The 20,284-nt window shown below is 39.7% G+C and overlaps 1 protein-coding gene across 1 annotated transcript; it reads left to right on the top strand.

The window, feature by feature from the left end:
- The first annotated feature begins 1,484 nt into the window (after positions 1 to 1,484).
- On the top strand, positions 1,485 to 18,009 carry BTG2 (BTG anti-proliferation factor 2). The gene is made up of 2 exons (XM_074222412.1): positions 1,485 to 1,677; positions 2,767 to 18,009. Exons 1-2 carry the CDS (start codon positions 1,524 to 1,526, stop codon positions 3,099 to 3,101), a joined length of 489 nt encoding a protein of 162 aa, XP_074078513.1. The 5' UTR covers positions 1,485 to 1,523; the 3' UTR covers positions 3,102 to 18,009.
- The last annotated feature ends 2,275 nt before the right edge of the window (positions 18,010 to 20,284 follow it).

The raw sequence follows: 20,284 nt of genomic DNA on the forward strand, positions 1-20,284 counted from the left end.
CCAAGAGAGCATCTAAGCCAACATTGAGATAGAAGAAGGAACTTGCCTGTGATCACTCTGAACCAGGATTCTAAAGTAGTTTTTTGAACACACCAAACAATACTAGTTCCATGAGTTTCCCTAGACCTAAGTCTTCTCTTTCTTCTTGGTTTCTCTCTTCCTCCTTTTTTTAAAATTCATTCAAATCAAAGACTATTTCATTCATTCATTCAAAAAATAGTTTCTGCAAAGCATTATGTGAAGTGATCAGATGGAGTACAACATCCATTCAGATCCTGGTTTTACTTTTTCTGGCCTGTATGGCCTTGGGTAAACCACTCCTCAGCCTTGGTTTCTTAGTCTGTAAAATGAAGGGCGTTGAACAAAACAACTCTGTATGTTTATGTTCCGAGATTCTAAAAGACTAGGGAGGACATTCTAAACTAGATGGTTGTATTGTACGTGTTGTCTCCAGATAGAGAATGCCAATTCCCTGAGGATAAGGAAGAGTTCCTTTGTGTTTTTGTAGCCATAGTATCTACTATTGTGCTAGTTTGTACTAGTCACTCAATAATTGTTCATTGATTGAATAGTAAACAAAGGTTTGGAAAAGATAATATTGAGTTAGGGGGTTAAAAAAAGTCTTTTTATATTGACAAGGTAATTATGACAAAAGGAAACTTGGCTGAAAACACACGAAGAATACATTGCATTGGGTTTGCAAAGAAGCTAGAACCTGTTTGAGAAAAGATGGGACATTCAGAGCAAATGGCATCCCTTTTGTGGGGAAGTAATCCATGCAAACAAACCACTAAAACCCAACAGCAGAAAGGAGAACCTTTCTAAAAAGACAATCTTATTTCTTGAGGTCCATCTGGCTGGCTGGAGTGAAGGGTTGGGGAAAGCCGGTCAGGTAGGTTGAGATCAGTCTGGGGAGCGGAGACTCTAGTCCGTCCGTAGACAGCAACTGGTGCTCTTTGAGCCGGGGCCAGTCCCAATGACTTTTTGGAACGCGAGTCTTGAGTAGGGATGTTCAGGGTGAACGAGAGCCGGGCACTCTGAAAGACGAGAAGGTTTTAGCAAGCTGGAGAAGGGAGGGTGCTCCAGGGAGGGCTCCAGACGCGCGCCAGCCCTCCTCGGTGTCTCCCCCGTCTCTGCCGCCCCTCCTCTCTTCCTGTTACTCCTGTTAGCTCCCGGCTCCGGTTTCCCCCCGATTCCCTCCCCTCACTCCTAGCCCCAGCTCCGGTTCCCAGCACTGACGTCACCGCAGGATGACATCAGCGCCGGAGGGGGCGGAGGGGGCGGCCGCAGGGGGCGGAGAGCGGGCTGCGGGGTGCAGGCCGGCCCGGGCCCCGACGGCCAATGGGCGCCGCCGCCGTCTCCCCCTCCCTCGCCAGGGCTATGAAAAGAGGAGCCGCTCCGGGCCGGGCAGAGCCCAGGCTGCTCCTCCGCTGAGCGTCGGGGCGGCTGCAGCCTGGCCAGCGCTCCCCTCCCCGCGGCCGCGACCACCCGCCGCAGCAGCCCCCAGCCCCAGCGCCTTCGCCATGAGCCAGCCCCGCTGGGCCGGCAAGAGAGCCGACATGCTGCCGGAGATCGCCGCCGCCGTGGGCTTCCTCTCCAGCCTCCTGAGGACCCGCGGCTGTGTCAGCGAACAGAGGCTGCAAGTTTTCAGCGGGGCCCTTCAAGAGGCACTCACAGGTGGGCAGAACCCCGGGGCTTCCGACCCCCAGGCCCTCCCCTGGCCGCCCCCCGGGTCGGGGCTCAGGCCGATGCGCCCCGGCCAGCACTTGCCCGGAGTCCCGGGCCCAAATGTTCTCCCGGCCGCCCCGGTTGTGTGGTCCGTGAGTTCCTGGGGTTACATTGTTCTCCCGAGGAGGGATGCCAGGAGTGGCAAGATGAGGGTGGCCAGCTCTCCCGGGGTGCGAGTGGGGGGCGCAGTGGCCGCGGGGTCCGAGCCCTCGTCCCCGCCTGACGTCCTTTGGATCCTCAGAGATACGCAGCCCCTTCCCTTTAACGCTTACGAAAAACCTTCTGATTCGGGCATCGGGGCAGAATTAGGAGCCAGTGAGCCTCAATCGGAGTTTCAGTTCCCCTTAAAGCATCTGCCTGCTACCCTCGTTTGTGGAGGGGTCCACCCTTGTCCGGAAGCCCCCTTTCCGGGGGGCGGGGGTGGGAGAGACTGAGAAAAGGGCTCTGGCCAGGCTACCAGCTGTTGTGGACTGGCTCCTTCGGGGCTGCAACTGTTAAGTCTGAACCCAGGCCCTCCTCACTTTTTGATTTCTGTGACTGTTGGCAGAGGATTTTTTTTTTTCCTGAGAATTAAAGTGCTCTAGTTTTCCCATGAGAAGAACTAAGGAAAGAGGGTGGGTGATTTGCTCCATAATCCCATAATGTTATAGCAACTGAGTTGGAATCAAAATTCTTGGCCTCTGGTCTGTGAGTTGACTGCCCCCGGGGCTCCCAGGGGCCAAGCCCGGGCATGCTAAAACAATCCAGCCCATCCTTAAACCGGGGCTACTGTAAGAGGCTGCCCATGCAGGCCACTGCCACCAGGGCGAGCTCTGCAGGAAGGTCAAAGTTTGCTGTGATGCAGTCTTTCCTGAGTCAGTACAGTTTAGATTTCTTGGGGCTCAAGATGCTAGAAAGTGTTTTAGTGATAAAGTATGCTTATAAAGTTGCATAGGCTGCATTCCCTTTGGCCTCTCACTTAATCCAGCTATGCCTGTAGCATAACTTGTGCTAACCTGACTTGAATTAACCAGGGACCCTACCCATTTCCCTCCACAGAGCACTACAAACACCACTGGTTCCCAGAAAAGCCATCCAAAGGTTCAGGCTACCGTTGCATCCGAATCAACCACAAGATGGACCCCATCATCAGCAAGGTAGCCAGGCAGATTGGACTCAGCCTGCCCCAGCTATACCAGCTGCTGCCCAGCGAGTTGACCCTTTGGGTGGACCCCTATGAAGTGTCCTACCGAATTGGAGAAGATGGATCAATCTGTGTCCTCTATGAGGCGGGGCCCACTCCATCTTCTTATGGACTCCTTACTTGCAAGAACCAAATCATGTTGGGCCGGAGCAGCCCCTCAAAGAACTATGTCATGGCGGTCTCCAGTTAAGACCCCCTACTACTGCCCCCCCCAGCAACCTACTGTATTCATTCAGCCGCGATAACAGGCCACTGCATACCTCAACTTGGGGAATCATATTTTTAAATGAAGAGTTATTTATATATATTTTTTTTTAAAAAAAGAGGGGGAAAAAACCAAAATTTTTTTTAAAGAAAAAATATCCTTAGTGGGAGCTGCTTGGAAGTGGCCTCCTATGGTGCCTTTGGAAAGAAATGTTGTGAGCCTGAGTATCTTGAAGCCAGTATCTGCCAATGGGAGAGGTAGTAGTTTTAGGTGTATGGACCTGACAGGATGGAGGTGTGATGGGGTTGGGGGGGGGAAGGTATAGGGTAGGAGCCTGGTTGGCACCCCAGGGAAAATAAGAACATCTATGGTTAGCAACTGTGAATGAGAAAGATCAGGGTCTACCCTGGATGAGAGAAGAGTACAGGAGAATTTCAGTTTATAGCCTCCTTTACTCACACCCAGGGTTCCAGGAACCTGGTCCTCTTTTGCTAAGGGGCATTCAAGCCTAAACTTTTAAAATACTATGTTGCCTGTCTTTCTTTTATTTTTTTTTTCTTCTTTTCCCCCCCTTTGATGAGATCATGGGCAGGAAATGAAAGGCAGCTTCCTTATTCTTCCTGCCTCAATCAACTTTTCTTAAAATTAAGAAATTGTCCTGATAATACCCTCAGGGTCTGGAAGGTTTTGACATCCCAGCTGTGATTTCTAAGGCTTTAGGGCTTTTTATTTTTATTTAGACTTTTTTTTTTTGGTGATGGAGGGTCTGGAATAGAATAGAGGGGTAAGGAAATCTGCACAAAATCTCCCATGTTGCTTTATGCTGCTCTGTGTATGTGTATATGGTATTCTCAAGGGGGTGATTTGTAATGGAAGGCTGGGGCCCAAAGTGCTCTCAATGGAGAATACTCTTTGGACTGGCAGCTTATCTGCTGCCCTGCTTAGGGAACCACAAAAGTCCTGATGATGCTGCCATTATCCCATTGAGAGGTGAACTCAAAAGCTACAGGGAACTTCAGGTCTTTTATGATGAGTCTTCTTTTCAAAGCACAAATCTCCTCTTTCCTCTTCCCCTCCTTGTTCTTGGGCTGCCACTAGAGCTGCCTCTATCCTTTTAGGACAAAAGTTCTCAAGCTTTGTGCAATATGGCCTCCTGCACCTCAGTGTGGCCTGGTGGTGGAATGATTCTCCAGTCCTCTTGCTGACGTCTATGAAGAATCACTCTCCCCAAGGCCCTCTGAGCTCCAGTTGGCTAGTTTGTTTTGAGGGCACCGTTTGCCTGAGCCCCAATTTCTACAGGTCTTGGCATTGTTCTCCGGTTGCCTCTAAAAAACAAACCTTTGGGCATTTACTTCTCCTTGGCACAGAGTGCCTGATGGTGGAAGAGGAGTGTCTCTCTAAATGTGACTCCAATCCGTTAGTAGAATTGTGCAATATTTACTGCTTTTGGTTGGGGAGAAATAGAAAAGTGCTGCACTAGAAAAGAATATCCCTTCCCCCTCCTCTCTTCCCTACTCATGGGAGTAAGGGGGAGCATGGAAAAGGCTTCAGGTGTCCCTGAGAAGAACACGCTGGGATGGACACAGCTGGAGCATCTGGGCAGCTTGGTTAAGCTCCTATTTCTAGGGCTTAATAAAAAAAAATCCCTCTCCCATCCCCTTCTTCGGAAGTCTCTCCCCAGCTTTCTTTTTTCCCTTTGGATTTCCCAAGCTGCTCTTATTTCCTGATTCATAAGGTGCTAATAACCAAACACTCTCTCTACTCTTTCGTTCTAGTCCTGCCCCTTTGTGACTGTACCCCGTTTTGTGCCAGCTCCTTGACCCTGGTTTCGAGTATTAAGTTAAATTGAAAATTAATTTTTCATCCACAGAACAGGGAATTGATTCCTTGACCTGTGGGATGGGTAAAAACAAACAGCTGTGAATCACTGTGGAATATGTCCTCGCCTCTGACTGCACTCAGGACCCTGCCGTTTGTGGTCTCTTAAATATTTTCTCTCTTTTCTTCCTTAATATTTACTTTTTTAAAAAAAACAAGATTTCAGAGCTGGACTGTTGAGCAGGACTGGCTCTCATATTAAGTAAAACATGGTAGTGAGTTTGTAAGCTATTCTGACAGAGGGGACAAAGGTTACTAATTGTATATTGTATAGTGTTTTTATATGAAAGAATGTACAGCTCTATTGATAAATGTACACTTTTTTGTTACTTTAATAAAAATGTAGCTGTTTTAGCTGTGTGGTGTAGACAAACTTAAGTACCCATCCTTTCTTTCTGTCCCTTTTCATCTCAGACCTCAAATTCCTTCCTGGAGGTGCTTATTGAGAGTTACAACAACAACAACAAAAAAATAAGAATGGGATACTATCTCATAAAAAAATTAGATTGAGATTTAAGTTAATCTGTAATTTTTAATTCAGTTCTTCCTGGGAATAATACTCTGCTACACCTACTTCCTACCTTCCCTCTGGGCAATTGACTTGACCTCTCCAAGTCTCATTTTCTTTATTTGAAAAATAGAATAATTAATGGCCATTTTTTAGGGTCAAATGAGCTAATGTAATTGAGGCAACTTGCAGATCATAAAACATCACCTAGGTGTGAGCTATTAACTGATTTTTTTAATAATGAATTATGACACCTATCATTTGTGAAATGTGTTACAGTTAGAGCTTTATTGTTCCAATGCTCTTCACTGTGAGACTAGTGTCATTGTCCTCCATTTTAGAAATGAGGAATATGCTTGCCCAAGATTATTACAAAATAAATTGAAGTTGGGATTGTAACTGTATACTCAATAACTAGTCTATACAATGACTCTGGATATACTTGCAGCTTCCTGGATGGTTTAATCCCTAACAGATGGAGGGTTTTTTTTTTTTTATGTTTTTGCTAGGCAATGGGGTTAAGTGGCTTGCCCAAGGCCACATGGCTAGACAATCATTAAGTGTCTGAGACCAGATTTGAACCCAGGTACTCCTGACTGCAGGGCCCGTGCTTTATCCACTGCACCATCTAGCCACCCCACAGATGGAGTTTTGAAAGGGATCATTCCCATCCAACCCTACTATGCCATATGCAACTTAGGATGTTTCTGTTCTAAAACAAAAATTCATAGTTTATAGATCTTACTTATTTTAAGGACTCACTTCTGATGGACTCTCAATATGCAGAGATTTCCCTGGAAAGAAGATGGCCAACAAAGGCTGGGTTCTCCCACATGGGCTTCATGCTCTCCTAAGTCCTCTCACCCCTCTTCAGTTTCCTTGACATACTAGTCCTTCTAACTCTTTATTGTCTGGGTAGCAAACTGGGCTAACTTGTGTACATAGGAGACTTCTTGTCCCTGAACATTAGGGTCTTATTTTAATAAGCTTTGAAAGCCAGATCTCTGACTTGTGTTTGGGTGACCCCCAAACATGTTTAGACTTGCTCTGGGCAAGCTCCTGCTAGAAGCCCAGGGAGGGGAAGATGCCCAGACAAGCAAGTGGAACATGGGCTAGCCTTAGTACTCAATAATCTTGTTCAAAACTTTGTGCTAGGGATTAAACTATCCAAAAAGCTGCAAGAATATCCAGGGCCTACTAATTGAAATAGGCCACTGGGTATACAGACACAGTTTCTATGCCCAGGAAGCAAATGTGCTAGTAAGGAGAATGAGGAAAGTGAACAAGTAACTAAACTTGCCAGTTGTAGTTCTGTAGTTTATTTTGTGATGGGAAGATGAATAACTGAATTTTATACATAGTTTGTTTATAGTTTCATAAAAAGTTTGATTCTAATTAGATACTTACTAATAAGTATCTACTATATAGCTAGAACCAGGTGACTACAGATACCACAAAAAAAAAAAGGCCACAAGATCCATAGAGATCCATTTGTTAATGGAAGTTTTTCCTATTTTATGTATCATTACTTTAAAAAATAATACAAGACTTGACTGCTTTCTTAGAAAGACTTCATTATTTAAAGGTCTGGTCCCATTTTCATTTCTTTTTTTTTTAAATTTTATTAAAGATATTATTTGAGTTTTACAATTTTCCCTCAATCTTGCTTCCCTCCCCCCACCCCCACCCCACAGATATCACTCCGTCAATCTTTACTTTGTTCCATTTTCATTTCAAACCTTCTGTCCCTGAATCCCATATGTGAAAGTTGCCCTAACAATGGGGAACTTAGTTTCTCCTTAAGAAAACTCCACTATGGAGATAGGGAAAGTATTCTCACTTTTCTTTTATGGACTGGGAAACTAAGCCTCAAGGAAGTAAAGTCACACAATTAATAAATAGCAGAGGCAATGCTTGAACTCAGCTCTTTATTCCTAGTATACTGTCATATGACTCAAATTAGGAATAGCAAACTCACTAAATTTACCTTTTTTTTCTAGATATGGATATTGGTTTTATTCTTTTAAGCCTTTAGGGCAGGGATGTATCCATCTACTGGGCAATGAGTCTTATTTTTCATGATGGGCATTTTCTTATTTCAAAACTTGAATACATTTCATTGGTGTATTAAAAGGGAGCATGATGAGAAAAGGAAAATGTGGATTCAACTTTGACTGGAGTCTTGTCTATGCCACTTATTACCTGTGGACTTTGAATTACTTGCTTTCCTTCTTCAGGTTTGTCTTCTTATCTTTAAAATAAAAAAAGTCATACTAGATCCTAGACTATGACCCATTCTAGATATAAATTCTAAGGATTGTTAATCTAGAACCCACAAGTCATAATTTCAAGAAGCATGATTGAAACTCAGGTCCTCTGGCTTCCAGTGTTCATTCCATCTTTCCACACTTCCATTTTATTTGATTCTTATGCACATATATCTTCCTTTAAATTCTTCATAAAAAATCCACCCAATGTACCAGGGCTTTCTTCTGGATGTTTCATACTTTGTGAACTCAGTGTGGGATTCAGGCTGTCCATATTTTATTCCTCCTCTCACTAAATTACTTATCCACCTTTTTGTTTTTTAATGGTACAAAATGTTTTTTCTTCTTAAACTTAATTTTGCTTTTTTAATGAATGAAAATGTGCATCCTCATTTGCCCTCAGTGAAAAAAAAAACACTTGTAACAAATACACATAATCAAGTAAAACAGAAAAAAATTGTCTTAATCTGTACTCTGAATCCATCACACATTCTGTCAATAATTTGGTAGCACCCTTCATCCTTAGCTCTCTAGAATTGTGCTTGGCCATTTCATTAATCAGATTTTTTAAGTTTTCCAAAGTTGCTTGTCTTTATAATGTTGTTATTATATAAATTGTTCTTCTGACTATGCTCATTTTACTCTGTTAGTTCATATAAATCTTCCCAGGTTTTTCTTATGGCACAATAATATTTCATGTTGGTCATGTGCCATAATTCAACCATTCTCCATTTAATACCCTTAATTTCCAGGCTTTTACTATTACAAAAATAGTGGCTATGATTATCTCTGTATGTGTGCATCCTTTTCCTTTTTCCTTATCTCTTTGGAGTTAGTAGTTAGTAGTACCTCTGGATCAAAGAATATGAACAGTGAAGCAAATTTTGTGACACAGTTCCAACTTGCCTGCCTGAATGACTGGCTCAATTCATAAATCCACCAACAGTGCATTAATATACTTGTTTTCTCATAGCCTCTCATCATGTGTCATTTTCCAGTTGTCAGCTTTTTCAATCTGTTCTATGTGAGGTGGAAGTTCACCTAAAATCTTCTAGAATCTTCATTTCCTTAATTATTAGAGATTTGGGGCAATTTTTTATATGATTACTGAGAGCTTGGATTTCTTTCTTAGAAACTGCCTGTTCTTATCCTTTATTACAGTTGTAGAATGACTCTTATTCTTATCTTATAAATTTAAACCAGTTCCTTTTCATCTCAGAAATGAGACCCTGAATTTTCAGAGAAAATTGCTTGAAAGTCCTCTCTCCCTTGTTACTCTTTCAATTTTGGAGATATTAGTTTTGTTTGGCAAGACTTTTTTAAATTTTATGCAATCAAGATTGTCTATTTTATATTCTACTCTGCCTCTTTTTTGGTCATGAACATTACCCATATCCTTAGATCTGAAAGATAATTTCTCTTATGCTACTCTAATTTATTTGTAATGTCATCATTTATATCTAAGTTATGCATATATCCATTTGGAGCTTATTTTTGTATAAGAGGAGTTAGCTTGTCCCTAGTTTGTGCCAGATGACTTTTTAGTTTTCACATTATTTCCATTTAATAATGAGTTCTTATCTTGATATTTGAAGTCTTTGCATTTATCAAATACTGGACTACTGTGTAGCTGTGTTAATTAATCTGCCCACTTATTGACCTCTCGTTTTCTTAATCAGTATGAAATAATTTTGATTATAATTACCTTGTCAATGGATTGAGATCAAGAACTGCCAGGTCCTCTTCTTTCTCACTTATTTTTTTCATTATTTCCCATTTCTTCAGTTGAATTTTTATTTTCGTTTTTGTATTTTTCTAGTTCTCACAAGTAATTCTTTGTTAGTGTAATGAGTATGACACTGAATTAGTAAAGTAATTTAAATAGAATTGTCATTTTCATAATGTTTACTTAGCCTACCCATAAGCAATTCTGCAGTTATTTATATCTATATATTTCTAAAAAGTAGTTGTATTCATAGTTTCCATGTATGTGTGCCTTATTAGGTAGATCTATTTTACACATTCTGTAGTTATTTTAAGTGAAATTTTTCTAGCTCTTCCTAGGAAGCCTTTTTGCAATATCTAAACAAGACAGATAGATAAAGGCTATAACTTACCCATAAAATTGCATGTTATAGACTAGATAATAGGAATTCTATATCACTTAGTTTTTTTCTTCAGTGATTATGGATCTCATGTAGGAGACATGACAATATTCTGGGGCTTAATTCTACCAGTCCAGGGTTATAAGCAGATATATTTGGAGGACCTTACCATCCAAAGAGGCATGATGTTCCTGACTTGCACTTTGTACCTGATTTCTCCTAATGCAAACAAAGTTGGCAGGCACATCTCCCTGTTTTATACTATTCTGATTTTCATTATCAGAAGCTTATCTCTATGGTCATATCTTTCAAGAAATCTTGTGTTTTGGTAAAATTATGCTTTTTTTTTGCTCAAACAAATCAAATGATTTTTTAATAATAAAAAATAAGAAACAATGAGATCTTATATTCTCTCTTTTCATCAACAATGTAGTAATGAAGATGTGGTCTTCTCTCTCTTGTGAAAATATCTTTTCCCTTCCAATAACCTTATCAAAGGAAAGGGACCTTTCCCCCCTATTCTGTTGGGGTGTCTTCATCTCCTTCAGATATTTTTCCCTCCAGATTTTTTTTTTTAGGTTTTTGCAAGGCAAATGGGGTTAAGTGGCTTGCCCAAGGCCACACAGCTAGGTAATTATTAAGTGTCTGAGACCGGATCCAGATTTTAAATATATATGTGCATATATAAGTTTTTTCTTCAAAACAATTTTCTAACATTTTAAAAAAAAGTTTTGAGTTCAAAATTCTATCCCTCTTTCTCCTTCCCTACTGAGACTGTAAGCATTCAGATTTAGGTTATACATAGGTAATATTTCCATATTAATCATTTTGTACAAGATGACTTGAATAAAAGAAAAAAAACGAATGAAAGCCAGTGAAGAATAGCATGCTCTAGTATGTGTTCAGATAATATCAGTTGCTTTTTTCTGGAGGTGGATAGTATGCTTCATCATTAGTCCTTTGGGATTGTTTTTGCTGAGAATAGACAAATCATTTTCAGATCTTCATGGTCCAAAATTGCTGTTAATGTATACAATACTCTTCTGGTGCTGTTCTGGTTCTGGTGCTGGTGTTTGTATCAGTTCATATAAGTCTTTTCAGCTTTTTCCTTCAGATATTTTAAAATTAAAAATTTTATTGCATTTGGTATGAATTTTCTCTAGACTTGATCTAATCCAGTTGTTTTTGCCATCTTTGTTTTCTTCAATACCATTTCCACTTCTTTAAGAAGTGTATTCAGGACTGTGATGTAGTGTCCAGATGCAGTGGTGAGAAAAATTTCTTGTAAAAATTCTTATAGACTTTTTCTCCTTGTTTCATTGTTAAATATCCTCCTGTTATCCCTGTTCCACATTGGGAGGGAAAGTGGATTAATGCCCTCAATACTTTTCTCCTCATCTAGATAAATGTTTGAAATCAGGGAGGACATTTTAGACCTTAAATTAAACTTTAGAGAAACTCTAGGTTAGAAGAATCAGGTACCTAAAACTTAAAAATAGATTGGTATAATGGAAAGAATATTGCATCTGAAGTCTAAAGACCTGGGTTAGAACCCGAGCTTAAAGAAGTAATAAATCCTAAACCAAGGTTTTTGAAGGATAATTTTTTTACATTAACTGCTTTTTTGTTTCTGTTTAGTTAAGTCTTAATTGTTTGTCAAAGTTTAGCTATTGTTTTGCAAATAAACTTATACCTCACAGAGTAATCTTGCCCCCTTGGCTGCCATGTCTTACCCATTAGTAAAAAAAAACAAAACAAAAAACCCAAAAAACAACCAAAAAACTTGGTATTTGTTAATTGAGGTAATGAGTTGCCTGATTGGTTATCCTCATTGTTAGAGCGGTTTTGCATTCTTCAAATTTCCCCAAGAATGGCTATAGGGTCAATGTCTACTTTTTTTTTTTCTATTTTCCCCAAGTAGCAGCCAGTTTAAATAGTTCTGGTTGGAATTTCTGTAATTAGAGTGTTCCCTCATCTATTCTTTCTTCTAATTTGGTTTTAATTTTGACCTTTTGCTCTAACTAGATGAGATCTGATTGTTCACACACTGCTGACTCTGAAATGACTCTTCATCCTGTGTCAGTAACCTCATTTCCTGTCCATTAAGATATATCGAATTTCGATTTTTAGGATAGCTTTCCGTGCTCTCTATGTCCAACATTTTTCCAGTGGCACCATAGAGAGTGAATAGAAAGTGTTGGGCCTGGTATTAGAAATAACTCATTTATTTCTCAGTTATTTGGACATTTCTTAGCTGTGTGACCCTGGACATGTTACTTAACCACTGTCTGACAATTGTGTAAGGATAATAATAGCACTGCCTCCCAAGGTGGTAATGAAGATCAGGTGGCATTATCATTGTAAAGCATTGTGAAACACTTAGCACAGTAAGGGTAGGTAGCTGGCCAGAGGATAGAGTCTGGCTAAAGACCTGAGTTCAAATCTAGTCTTATATAGCAGGTATGATTTTACACACTAACTATGTGACTTTCGGCAAATCATTTAACTCTGTTTTCCTCAGTTTCCTCATCTGTAAAATAAACTGGAGAAGGAAATGGCAAATCATTTTAGTATCTTTGCCAAGAATACCCCAAATGGGATCATGAAGGGTCAGACATGACTGAAAATGGCTGAACAACTGGCACATAGCAGATATTTAATAAAATGTTTGTTTCTTTCCTTCCTTAGAGCACATATAGGTGTGAGACTACTGAGTTCAAAAAGATAAATGTCTGGAAGTATTTGACCTCTTCCATTTTTTGATCCTGGTTGCTATTTTCCAATATGTTTTCCACTGTTGATAAATCTAAGTCTAAATTACCTTAAAATAGGAATGTATCAAAGCATATGTTTAATTTGGGGGAACTTGTGAATTCTTTATATAATTTCTCTACTTTATATAATTTCTTTGCATAATTGCTCAGGATTACCTTGCTATAGATGCTGACTTTTTCCTATGCATTTATTTTTGGAGTAGTCTGTTTGCTTTTGCTCATTGTAAACATTGCAAGACAAGATAGATGATCAAGTGCCCCATGAAATGGTTTTTGTTTCCCTTGAATATATGACTAACCCAACCTCTTTAATTCATCTCTGAAGAGATGTGAATCATTCTTTCATTTAACTACTTTTTAAAGCTTTCTGGTTTTCCTTAATAGCAGGAATAACATAAAATAAGATAATTAAATTGGAAAAATAAGCATAGTCAAAGAAGAAAAGATACCCCCTTTTCCCTACTTATTTGACGGTCTAGTCAAAGTTGAAGGAGACCTCATCCACCATTGATGTCAACTGAGATCCCAAATTATTTCACACTGTAATATTTTTCTCAAATAGTCATCCAACTTCTGTTCAAAGATCTCCCACAAGAGCAGCTAATTACACTTATAGGTTGTTCTATCTTTTAAGAAGTTTTTTCTGACATCAGACTTAAAAGTGCTTTTTTGTAGCTTCCAATCATTTCTGCAGATCACAAACCTGGTACTGAGATTTCAAGAGTAGTGTTGTAATAGATGGCCTCTGAGGTCTCCTGCAACTCTTTGGTAAGGTGATTGATTGTATGTTTGTTAAACTCATTATCCAGAAGTAAATTTTCTGGTGATGAAATTCTCCATTCTTAACTAAGCCAATCCTTGATTAGCAGATGTAGTGTGACACTGTTTTGGAGAACCCAGGGTTATTTCTACATCATAATAAGCCATCAGAATAGGATTTTAATGGATTTCCTAATGTTGTTGGTTTGTATAAGTATCTCTAAGAAGATACGCCTTTATTTGTTTCATATATATCAGTTTTTGTGAGCCCAGGAGCTGAGTGGAACAAACTTCCTTGGGTGGTCTGAGGGAAATGTATTCAGTACTCAAGTCTTCTGGTACCTCAGTAGAAAAGATATGAAGAATTACATTCTCAGTTCAACTCTTTTCTTCTTTATTTAGCTTCGACTAGTTATGTAATTTTCTCTTCCCCTTCTAAGTTCCCTGGACTGGTAAATAGTGCAGACCTAGGATACTAGTACTTAATCAGCAGTTTTTAGTTGATAAAGGACCTCTAAAACACAGGCAGAGAGGCTCCTGGAAGCCTCAGATTAACCACCCACTTGGCCTCTGATAAGGTTTTTGGGTGGTGGAGCCTGATGCTGAAGCAAACAATGATAGTAGAGGGAGATTCACTTGCCTGAGAAGTGGTACCCATTTATCTGTGATGGAAATTAGGTGGCACAGAAGATAGAATGCTGGTCCTGGAATCAGAAAGACCAGAGTTCAAATCCCACTTTGATGTTGGCTTCAATATTAGATTGTATGCTCTTTGAAGACAGGAACTGTCTTTTGTCTTTTTTTCTGTTTCCCAATCACACTTTCAAGGTAGAGTCTGGAACATGGTGGGTCCTTAATAATAGATACTTAAAAACATATACTTGGCCAAATTCTTTCACATTTGTTTGTCTCAGTTTCCTTAACAGCAAAATGAGGATAATAATGTCACCTACTTCCCAGGGTTGTTATGAGGATCGAATGATGCAATATTTATAAAAAGTGCTTAGTATAATGTTTGTTGCATAGGAAGTGCTTAACAAATTATATCCTTCCCCACTTCATTGGACCTATGTTCAAATCCAGGGTCAGATGTTAACTAGCTGTATGACTCTGGGCAAGTTACTTAACCTTGATTGCCTCAGTTCCCTTATCTGTATATTGAACTGGAGGAGGAAATGGCAAAGCACTCCAGTGTCTCTGCCTAGAAAATCCCAAATGGGGTCATGGAAAGTAGGGCATGGCTGAAATGACTGAACAATGGCAACAACAATTGTTGTTATTTTCAAGTAGCTGAAATGAAAGAACTATGGCAGGGTGGAAAGAATGCCCAGCTCAGAGAAAGAGCCACATTTCTGATACTTCCTTAGCTGTATTCATAGCTGTGTGAATGTAGCTGTATGTATGTAGATTCATAGCTGTATGAATCTGGGAAGTTTTCTCTGTTCTCTGATCCTCAGTTATTTCATCTGTAAAATGGAAACATTAATACTGGCACTAATGACCTCAGAAAATTCTTGTGAGGAAATCACTAGAGTAAACCTAAAAAGTGCTTTTGAAATGTGAGCTATTATTACTTGATATAGAAAAGTGGGACAAGTGGCCATCTTCTGGTCCAATGATTGCAAACAAGAGTTTGGCATCCTCATATTAGTAATGATCCAGACCTGAACTCAGCCCTTATATCTTTGAATTCTCTGAAACTTTCCCAAGATGAAGGAAGTCATAAAGGATTTCAGATGGAAAGGATCCTCATCCTTGGAGGTTTCAAGCAGAAGTTGGCTGACAAATTGTCAGTGTTGATATCTTTGTATTTGTATTCACAAATGGGTTGAGCACTGAGACTTTATGAAGGTGGAAGAATGATTTTTGGAATGATCTAGGAATCAAGAATGCTTAAGTTAGCTTCTAAATTTCTCACTTGATCCTAATGGCTCTACTTCTTCCTTGCTTCCTGATAACTGTGATATAGTTTACGTATTTATTTGTTTGTTTGTTTATTTATTTTTGTTTATTTATTCTTTTTTTTAGGTTTTTGTAAGGCAAATGGTGTTAAGTTGCTTGCCCAAGGCCACACAGCTAGGTAATTCTTAAGTGTCCGAGACTGGATTTGAACCCAGTTCCTCCTGACTCCAGGGCCCGTGCTTTATCCACAAGGCCACCTAGCCGCCCCCCGATATATTTTATTAAAAACAATGATAGTAGCTAGCATTTTGATAATAACTTAAGACCTACAAAATATTTTTACAGCTATCTCATTTGATCCTGAAAACAACTCTATGAGGTAGGTGCTATTATCCCCTCTTTATAGATAGGGAAACTGAGACTGACACAGCTTAAGTGACCAACCCAGGATCACACAACCAGTTAGTGTCTGAGGAAATGATGCTTCCTCACTCCAAGTCTAACATTCTATCTACTATACCTCCTAACTGCCTCAGTGAAAAATTTTGCCAGAAAATCATCAAACCATAGGATTTGGGGTTGAAGTAGTTTTAAAAGTCATTCTTATTTTATATAATAGGAAGTGAGACATAGAAAGATTGAGTACCTTCCAACTCTGAGAATATCTGGCATTCATACACTATAAAAACTTCTTGAGGGTAGGGATTATTTTTTACTTTTTTGTATCCCTAGAGTTTAGCACAGTTTCTGGGACATAGTAAGTGATTGATGAGTAAATGACTGCTGATTGACTGGTGAATCTGTGGAATAATCTCTCTAAAGGGAAGGTCCTCAATAGATCATCTAACATCTCCAAATAGAGATGTACCTAAACCACCTCACTCCCATTTCTGAAACTCCTCCATGAATGATGATACCATGACCTTCCTGGTATTCCATTGCCATGTTTGCATAAGCTGAGATTATAAAATCCTTCCTTGTGTCTCTACTTCCTCCCTCCTATTGCACTGTTGGCACTCTTTGTTGTCATCCTGTTCTCTTTAGTCATAAGTTAACTCTGACCTGATGACTTCATTTCTCTTGATAATAATAAACACTAAGCTGGCTACATGTTCATTTATGAATAAAATAAATGAGAATTGGGATTTTCCAACTGGAGAAAGATTACCTTTGAACTGGGGAGTTATTATTGGTGGTGGGCAACTAAGTGGGACAGGGAACAGAATGCTGGCCCTGGAGTCAAGAAGACCTGAATTCAAATTCCATCTCAGACACTCATTAGCTGTATGACCCTAGTTAAGTCCCTTTCCTCATCTGTAAAAATGAGCTGGAGAAGACAATAAAAAAACTATTTCAGTATCTCTGCCAAGATAAATGGGATCATGAAGAGTTGGACACTACAGAACAACAACAACAAACAACAACAAATCTGATCTGATGACTTCATCTCTCTTGATAATGACAAACACTAAACTAGTCTATGTGCTCATTTATGAATGAATGAGGATTAGTAATTTCCACATGTATAAAGAAAACTCACCTTTGAGCCAGGTAGACCTAAGTTCAAATCCTGTTTCTGAAACATAACATAGGGGAGGAGGTGATCCTAGGCAAGTTACTTAATCTCTCTTTCTTTGTTTCTCTATCTCTGCCTCTGTCTTTGTCTCTTTCTCCATGTATATGTATACGTATATGTATACGTATATGTATACGTATATGTATATGTATATGTATATGTATGTGTATGTGTATATAATGTCTGTGTGTGTGTGTGTGTGTGTGTGTGTGTGTGTGTGTGTGTAGGAGGGAGTTTCTACATAAGCCTGAAGGAGTAGGGATGAGGATGAGGTTGGGTGATGGGGGAATCATTGGTCAAAAGGAATGGGGGTTGAAAATCAATTAATAAATATTTATTAAGAGCCCACTTTATACCAACCACTATGATAAGAGAGTTAGGGATACAAAAAGATGCGAAAGTCAGCCCTATCCCTCAAGGAGCTTACTATGTAACAGGGGAAACAACATGCAAACAATTATATAAAAAAACAAGCTCTATACAGTACTGGAAAAATAGGAATAATGAACAGATGGTAAATACTGGAATTAAGAGAGGTTGGAGTTGGGAAGACTTACTGTAGAAGATGGAATTTAGCTGGAGTTTACCAAGGAAGCCTGGGATTAGCAGTAAGAGCTGAGGAGAGAGAACTTTCCAGGCAAGGGAGACAGATAATTGGATGTGAGAGGTTCAGAATCCAGGAGGCCATTGTCACTGGATCAAAGAGTACATGTTGGGGAATAAGGTGTAGAAAAATGGAAAGGTAGGAGGGGGCTAGGTTATGAAGGGCTTTAAATATCAAGCAGAACATTTTGTATTTGTTCCTGGAGGTGATAGGGAATCACTGGAGTTTATTGGGTATGGGTGGTGGTAACATGATGGGTAATTCTTTAACTTTATTTTTTTCCCTGCTCTCTGGTATCATTGAGATATTCTGGGTGGATTGCTTCTCTTCTAAGAAGTGATGCTAAAGGGAACTGGTAAGGGCAAGGTTAATGGGACTCTGGATTTGTATTTCTCTCCAAAACCAGAGGTATAAGATGGCTGGATAAAAATCTTAGGCAAACAGAATATACCACTCAATAATTGTATCTCTTCCTTTGTTCTGATCTAAGTGTGTGTGTGTGTGTGTGTGTGTGTGTGTGTGTGTGTGTTTTATATATGTATTTTTAAATACATAATATATATTAATATATGTTTATTTTAAAATATGTATATATATTTTTAAATTATTCTCACAGGCTCTGGGTCTTGGGAACAATTCTGTTCCCTGCTAAGAGATTGCCTTTTATCCCACAAACAAGGGTGTGGGCCTGTTTTCAACCCTTGTCCAGGAAATCTGATGTGTAGGGTAGGCAGCTGATCAGATAATAAGAGAGCTTTGGAAGAGTTGTTTGGATTCAGGAGGGAGGAAGAGAGTCAGAGAGAGAAAAAACAGAGAAAGTGAGAGACAAAGAGACAAACAAAAAGAAAGAGGACAAGAAGAAAATGGGGTAGAGGAGAGAGAAAGAGGAAGAGTAAAGGAGAGGGAGAGGGAAGAAAAGTAGAAGGGGGAGAGAGGAAGTTAGGAGTGCCGGGAAAGAGGGAGAAGGAAGGGAGAGAGAGGGGGAAAAAGAGGAGGAGTTTCTAGTTCTTTGTGTACTGGAGATCTTGAGGTATGGGAACTTTTAGATTTTCAGATACTTCAAAACTGGTAGCTTAGAACTGCAGTCATTTAAATGACTAGATATGCGATTCAAAGCTGTGAATGCTAAAATATTAGCAACCTGGACGCAAATGTTCTTGACACAAGTCTGGGGTAAAGCCTTGCCCCTTTCCTCTCCCACGTTTTCCAGGGCTAGGTTGAGGCACAAATTGGCAGGAACTGGGAGAATATTTTAAAAATAAAATGCTTTTGATTATTTTGATTCCTCCTGTCTTCCCTGGGCCCCTTCCACTGGACACATAGACATACTCAAGAGCCTCTCTTAATGTGATTTAAGAGAATGTAATTTCATTAAGGGCAGAGATAGTTTTTGTACTCCCCATGCACAGTAGGCATCAAAGAATTTTTGATTGACTGAGACTGTAGGCAGGTCAACCTATTGAACATTATCAACCCTGCCACAATTCTGATTTAGAGAAAGAGCAGAATGAAGTCAGAAAGTTAGGTTTGAGATCCTGCTCTGCCACTGCTTAGCTTGTGACTTTGACCAACTCACTTAATCTTCATGAGTCTTGGTTTCCTCATTTGTAAAGCAGACAACCTACTTCATTAAGATTAGAGTGAAGCTCTAGTGAGATTTCATATGTCAAATACTGCATAGATCCTACAGACAGTACATAAGTATCTGTTGATATCTGTTATTATTCATTCCTTCTAGGCTGGAGGGTTTCTCCCTTCCCCCTCTTTTGCAGTTCTATTATTATCATTTTTCATTTCTTTCAGTCTCCAAGAATTTCTGGTTATCTGGAACCTCCTGTTGAAATGCAAATACTACCTGGAGGGGTCAGACTTTATGAACCTCAGTTATCAATTAATATCTTAATAGGCTCAGCAGTAGCTAGGCAACTGGATGGAGCTAAGTGTTTCTAAAGTGTGATTGGGGAGGTGAAAGGTGAGCAGGCTGAATACAAACTTCCCCTTACTGGTAATTTCACCAAAACACAGCCTTCTTTTTTCCTGTAGTCCATTTGATCATAAGATTTTAGGATTTAGAGCTAGAAAGGAATTAGCCCAGTTCCTTCATCCAGCTCTTTGAACTTCTCTACCATTTTGTATTTAAGATTCGGCTTATGTAGTGGAAGAAGCAAGAGTTTTGGGTCCTGGGTTACAAAGGCTAGCTCTGGTCCTTATCTAATCTCTGACCTTAGACAAGTGACTTTTACTCTCTGGGCCTCAATTTTCTCCTATATAAAAGAGTTGGACTAAATCAGGGGTTCTCAACTTCCTGATCCACAAATTCCTAGCCCTTTCCACTCTACTATCGAACTATCTTCTGCTTCTTTTTTATATCTTCAGTGCTTAGGACAGTGTCTGGCACATGCATTTAATAAATATTTATTGATTGATTGATTTGTCTAGTCTTGTTAGTGAATTCTATTCCAACTTGTACCCCTAAGAACTTAGGATCATAGGGTCAAAGAAGACCTAAGGGTCTTTTTAGAGCAATCTCCTTATTTTATTGATGAAGACACTGAGATACAGTGGATAGAGCACTGGGCTTAGAATTAGGAAGACTCAATTTCCTGAGTTTATTTCCAGTCTCACACACTTACTATATCTGTGTGACTTTGGGCAAATCACTTACCCCTGTTTGCTTCAGTTTTTTCATCTATAAAATGAATTGGAGAAGGAAATGTCAAATTACTCCAGTATCTCTGCCAAGAAAACCCCAAATGGGGTCATGAAAAGTTAGACGTGAATGGGGCTGCTGGGTG

Source organism: Macrotis lagotis, chromosome 2 (assembly GCF_037893015.1).
Source record: "Macrotis lagotis isolate mMagLag1 chromosome 2, bilby.v1.9.chrom.fasta, whole genome shotgun sequence".
Lineage (NCBI taxonomy): Eukaryota > Metazoa > Chordata > Mammalia > Peramelemorphia > Peramelidae > Macrotis > Macrotis lagotis.

Bases quoted from the DNA above. Each gene is read 5' to 3' on its own strand.
- BTG2 (XM_074222412.1), top strand. From the start codon at position 1,524: ATGAGCCAGCCCCGCTGGGCCGGCAAGAGAGCCGACATGCTGCCGGAG. The intron at 1,678-2,766 runs GTGGGCAGAACC...TTCCCTCCACAG, and splicing joins CCTTCAAGAGGCACTCACAG to AGCACTACAAACACCACTGG.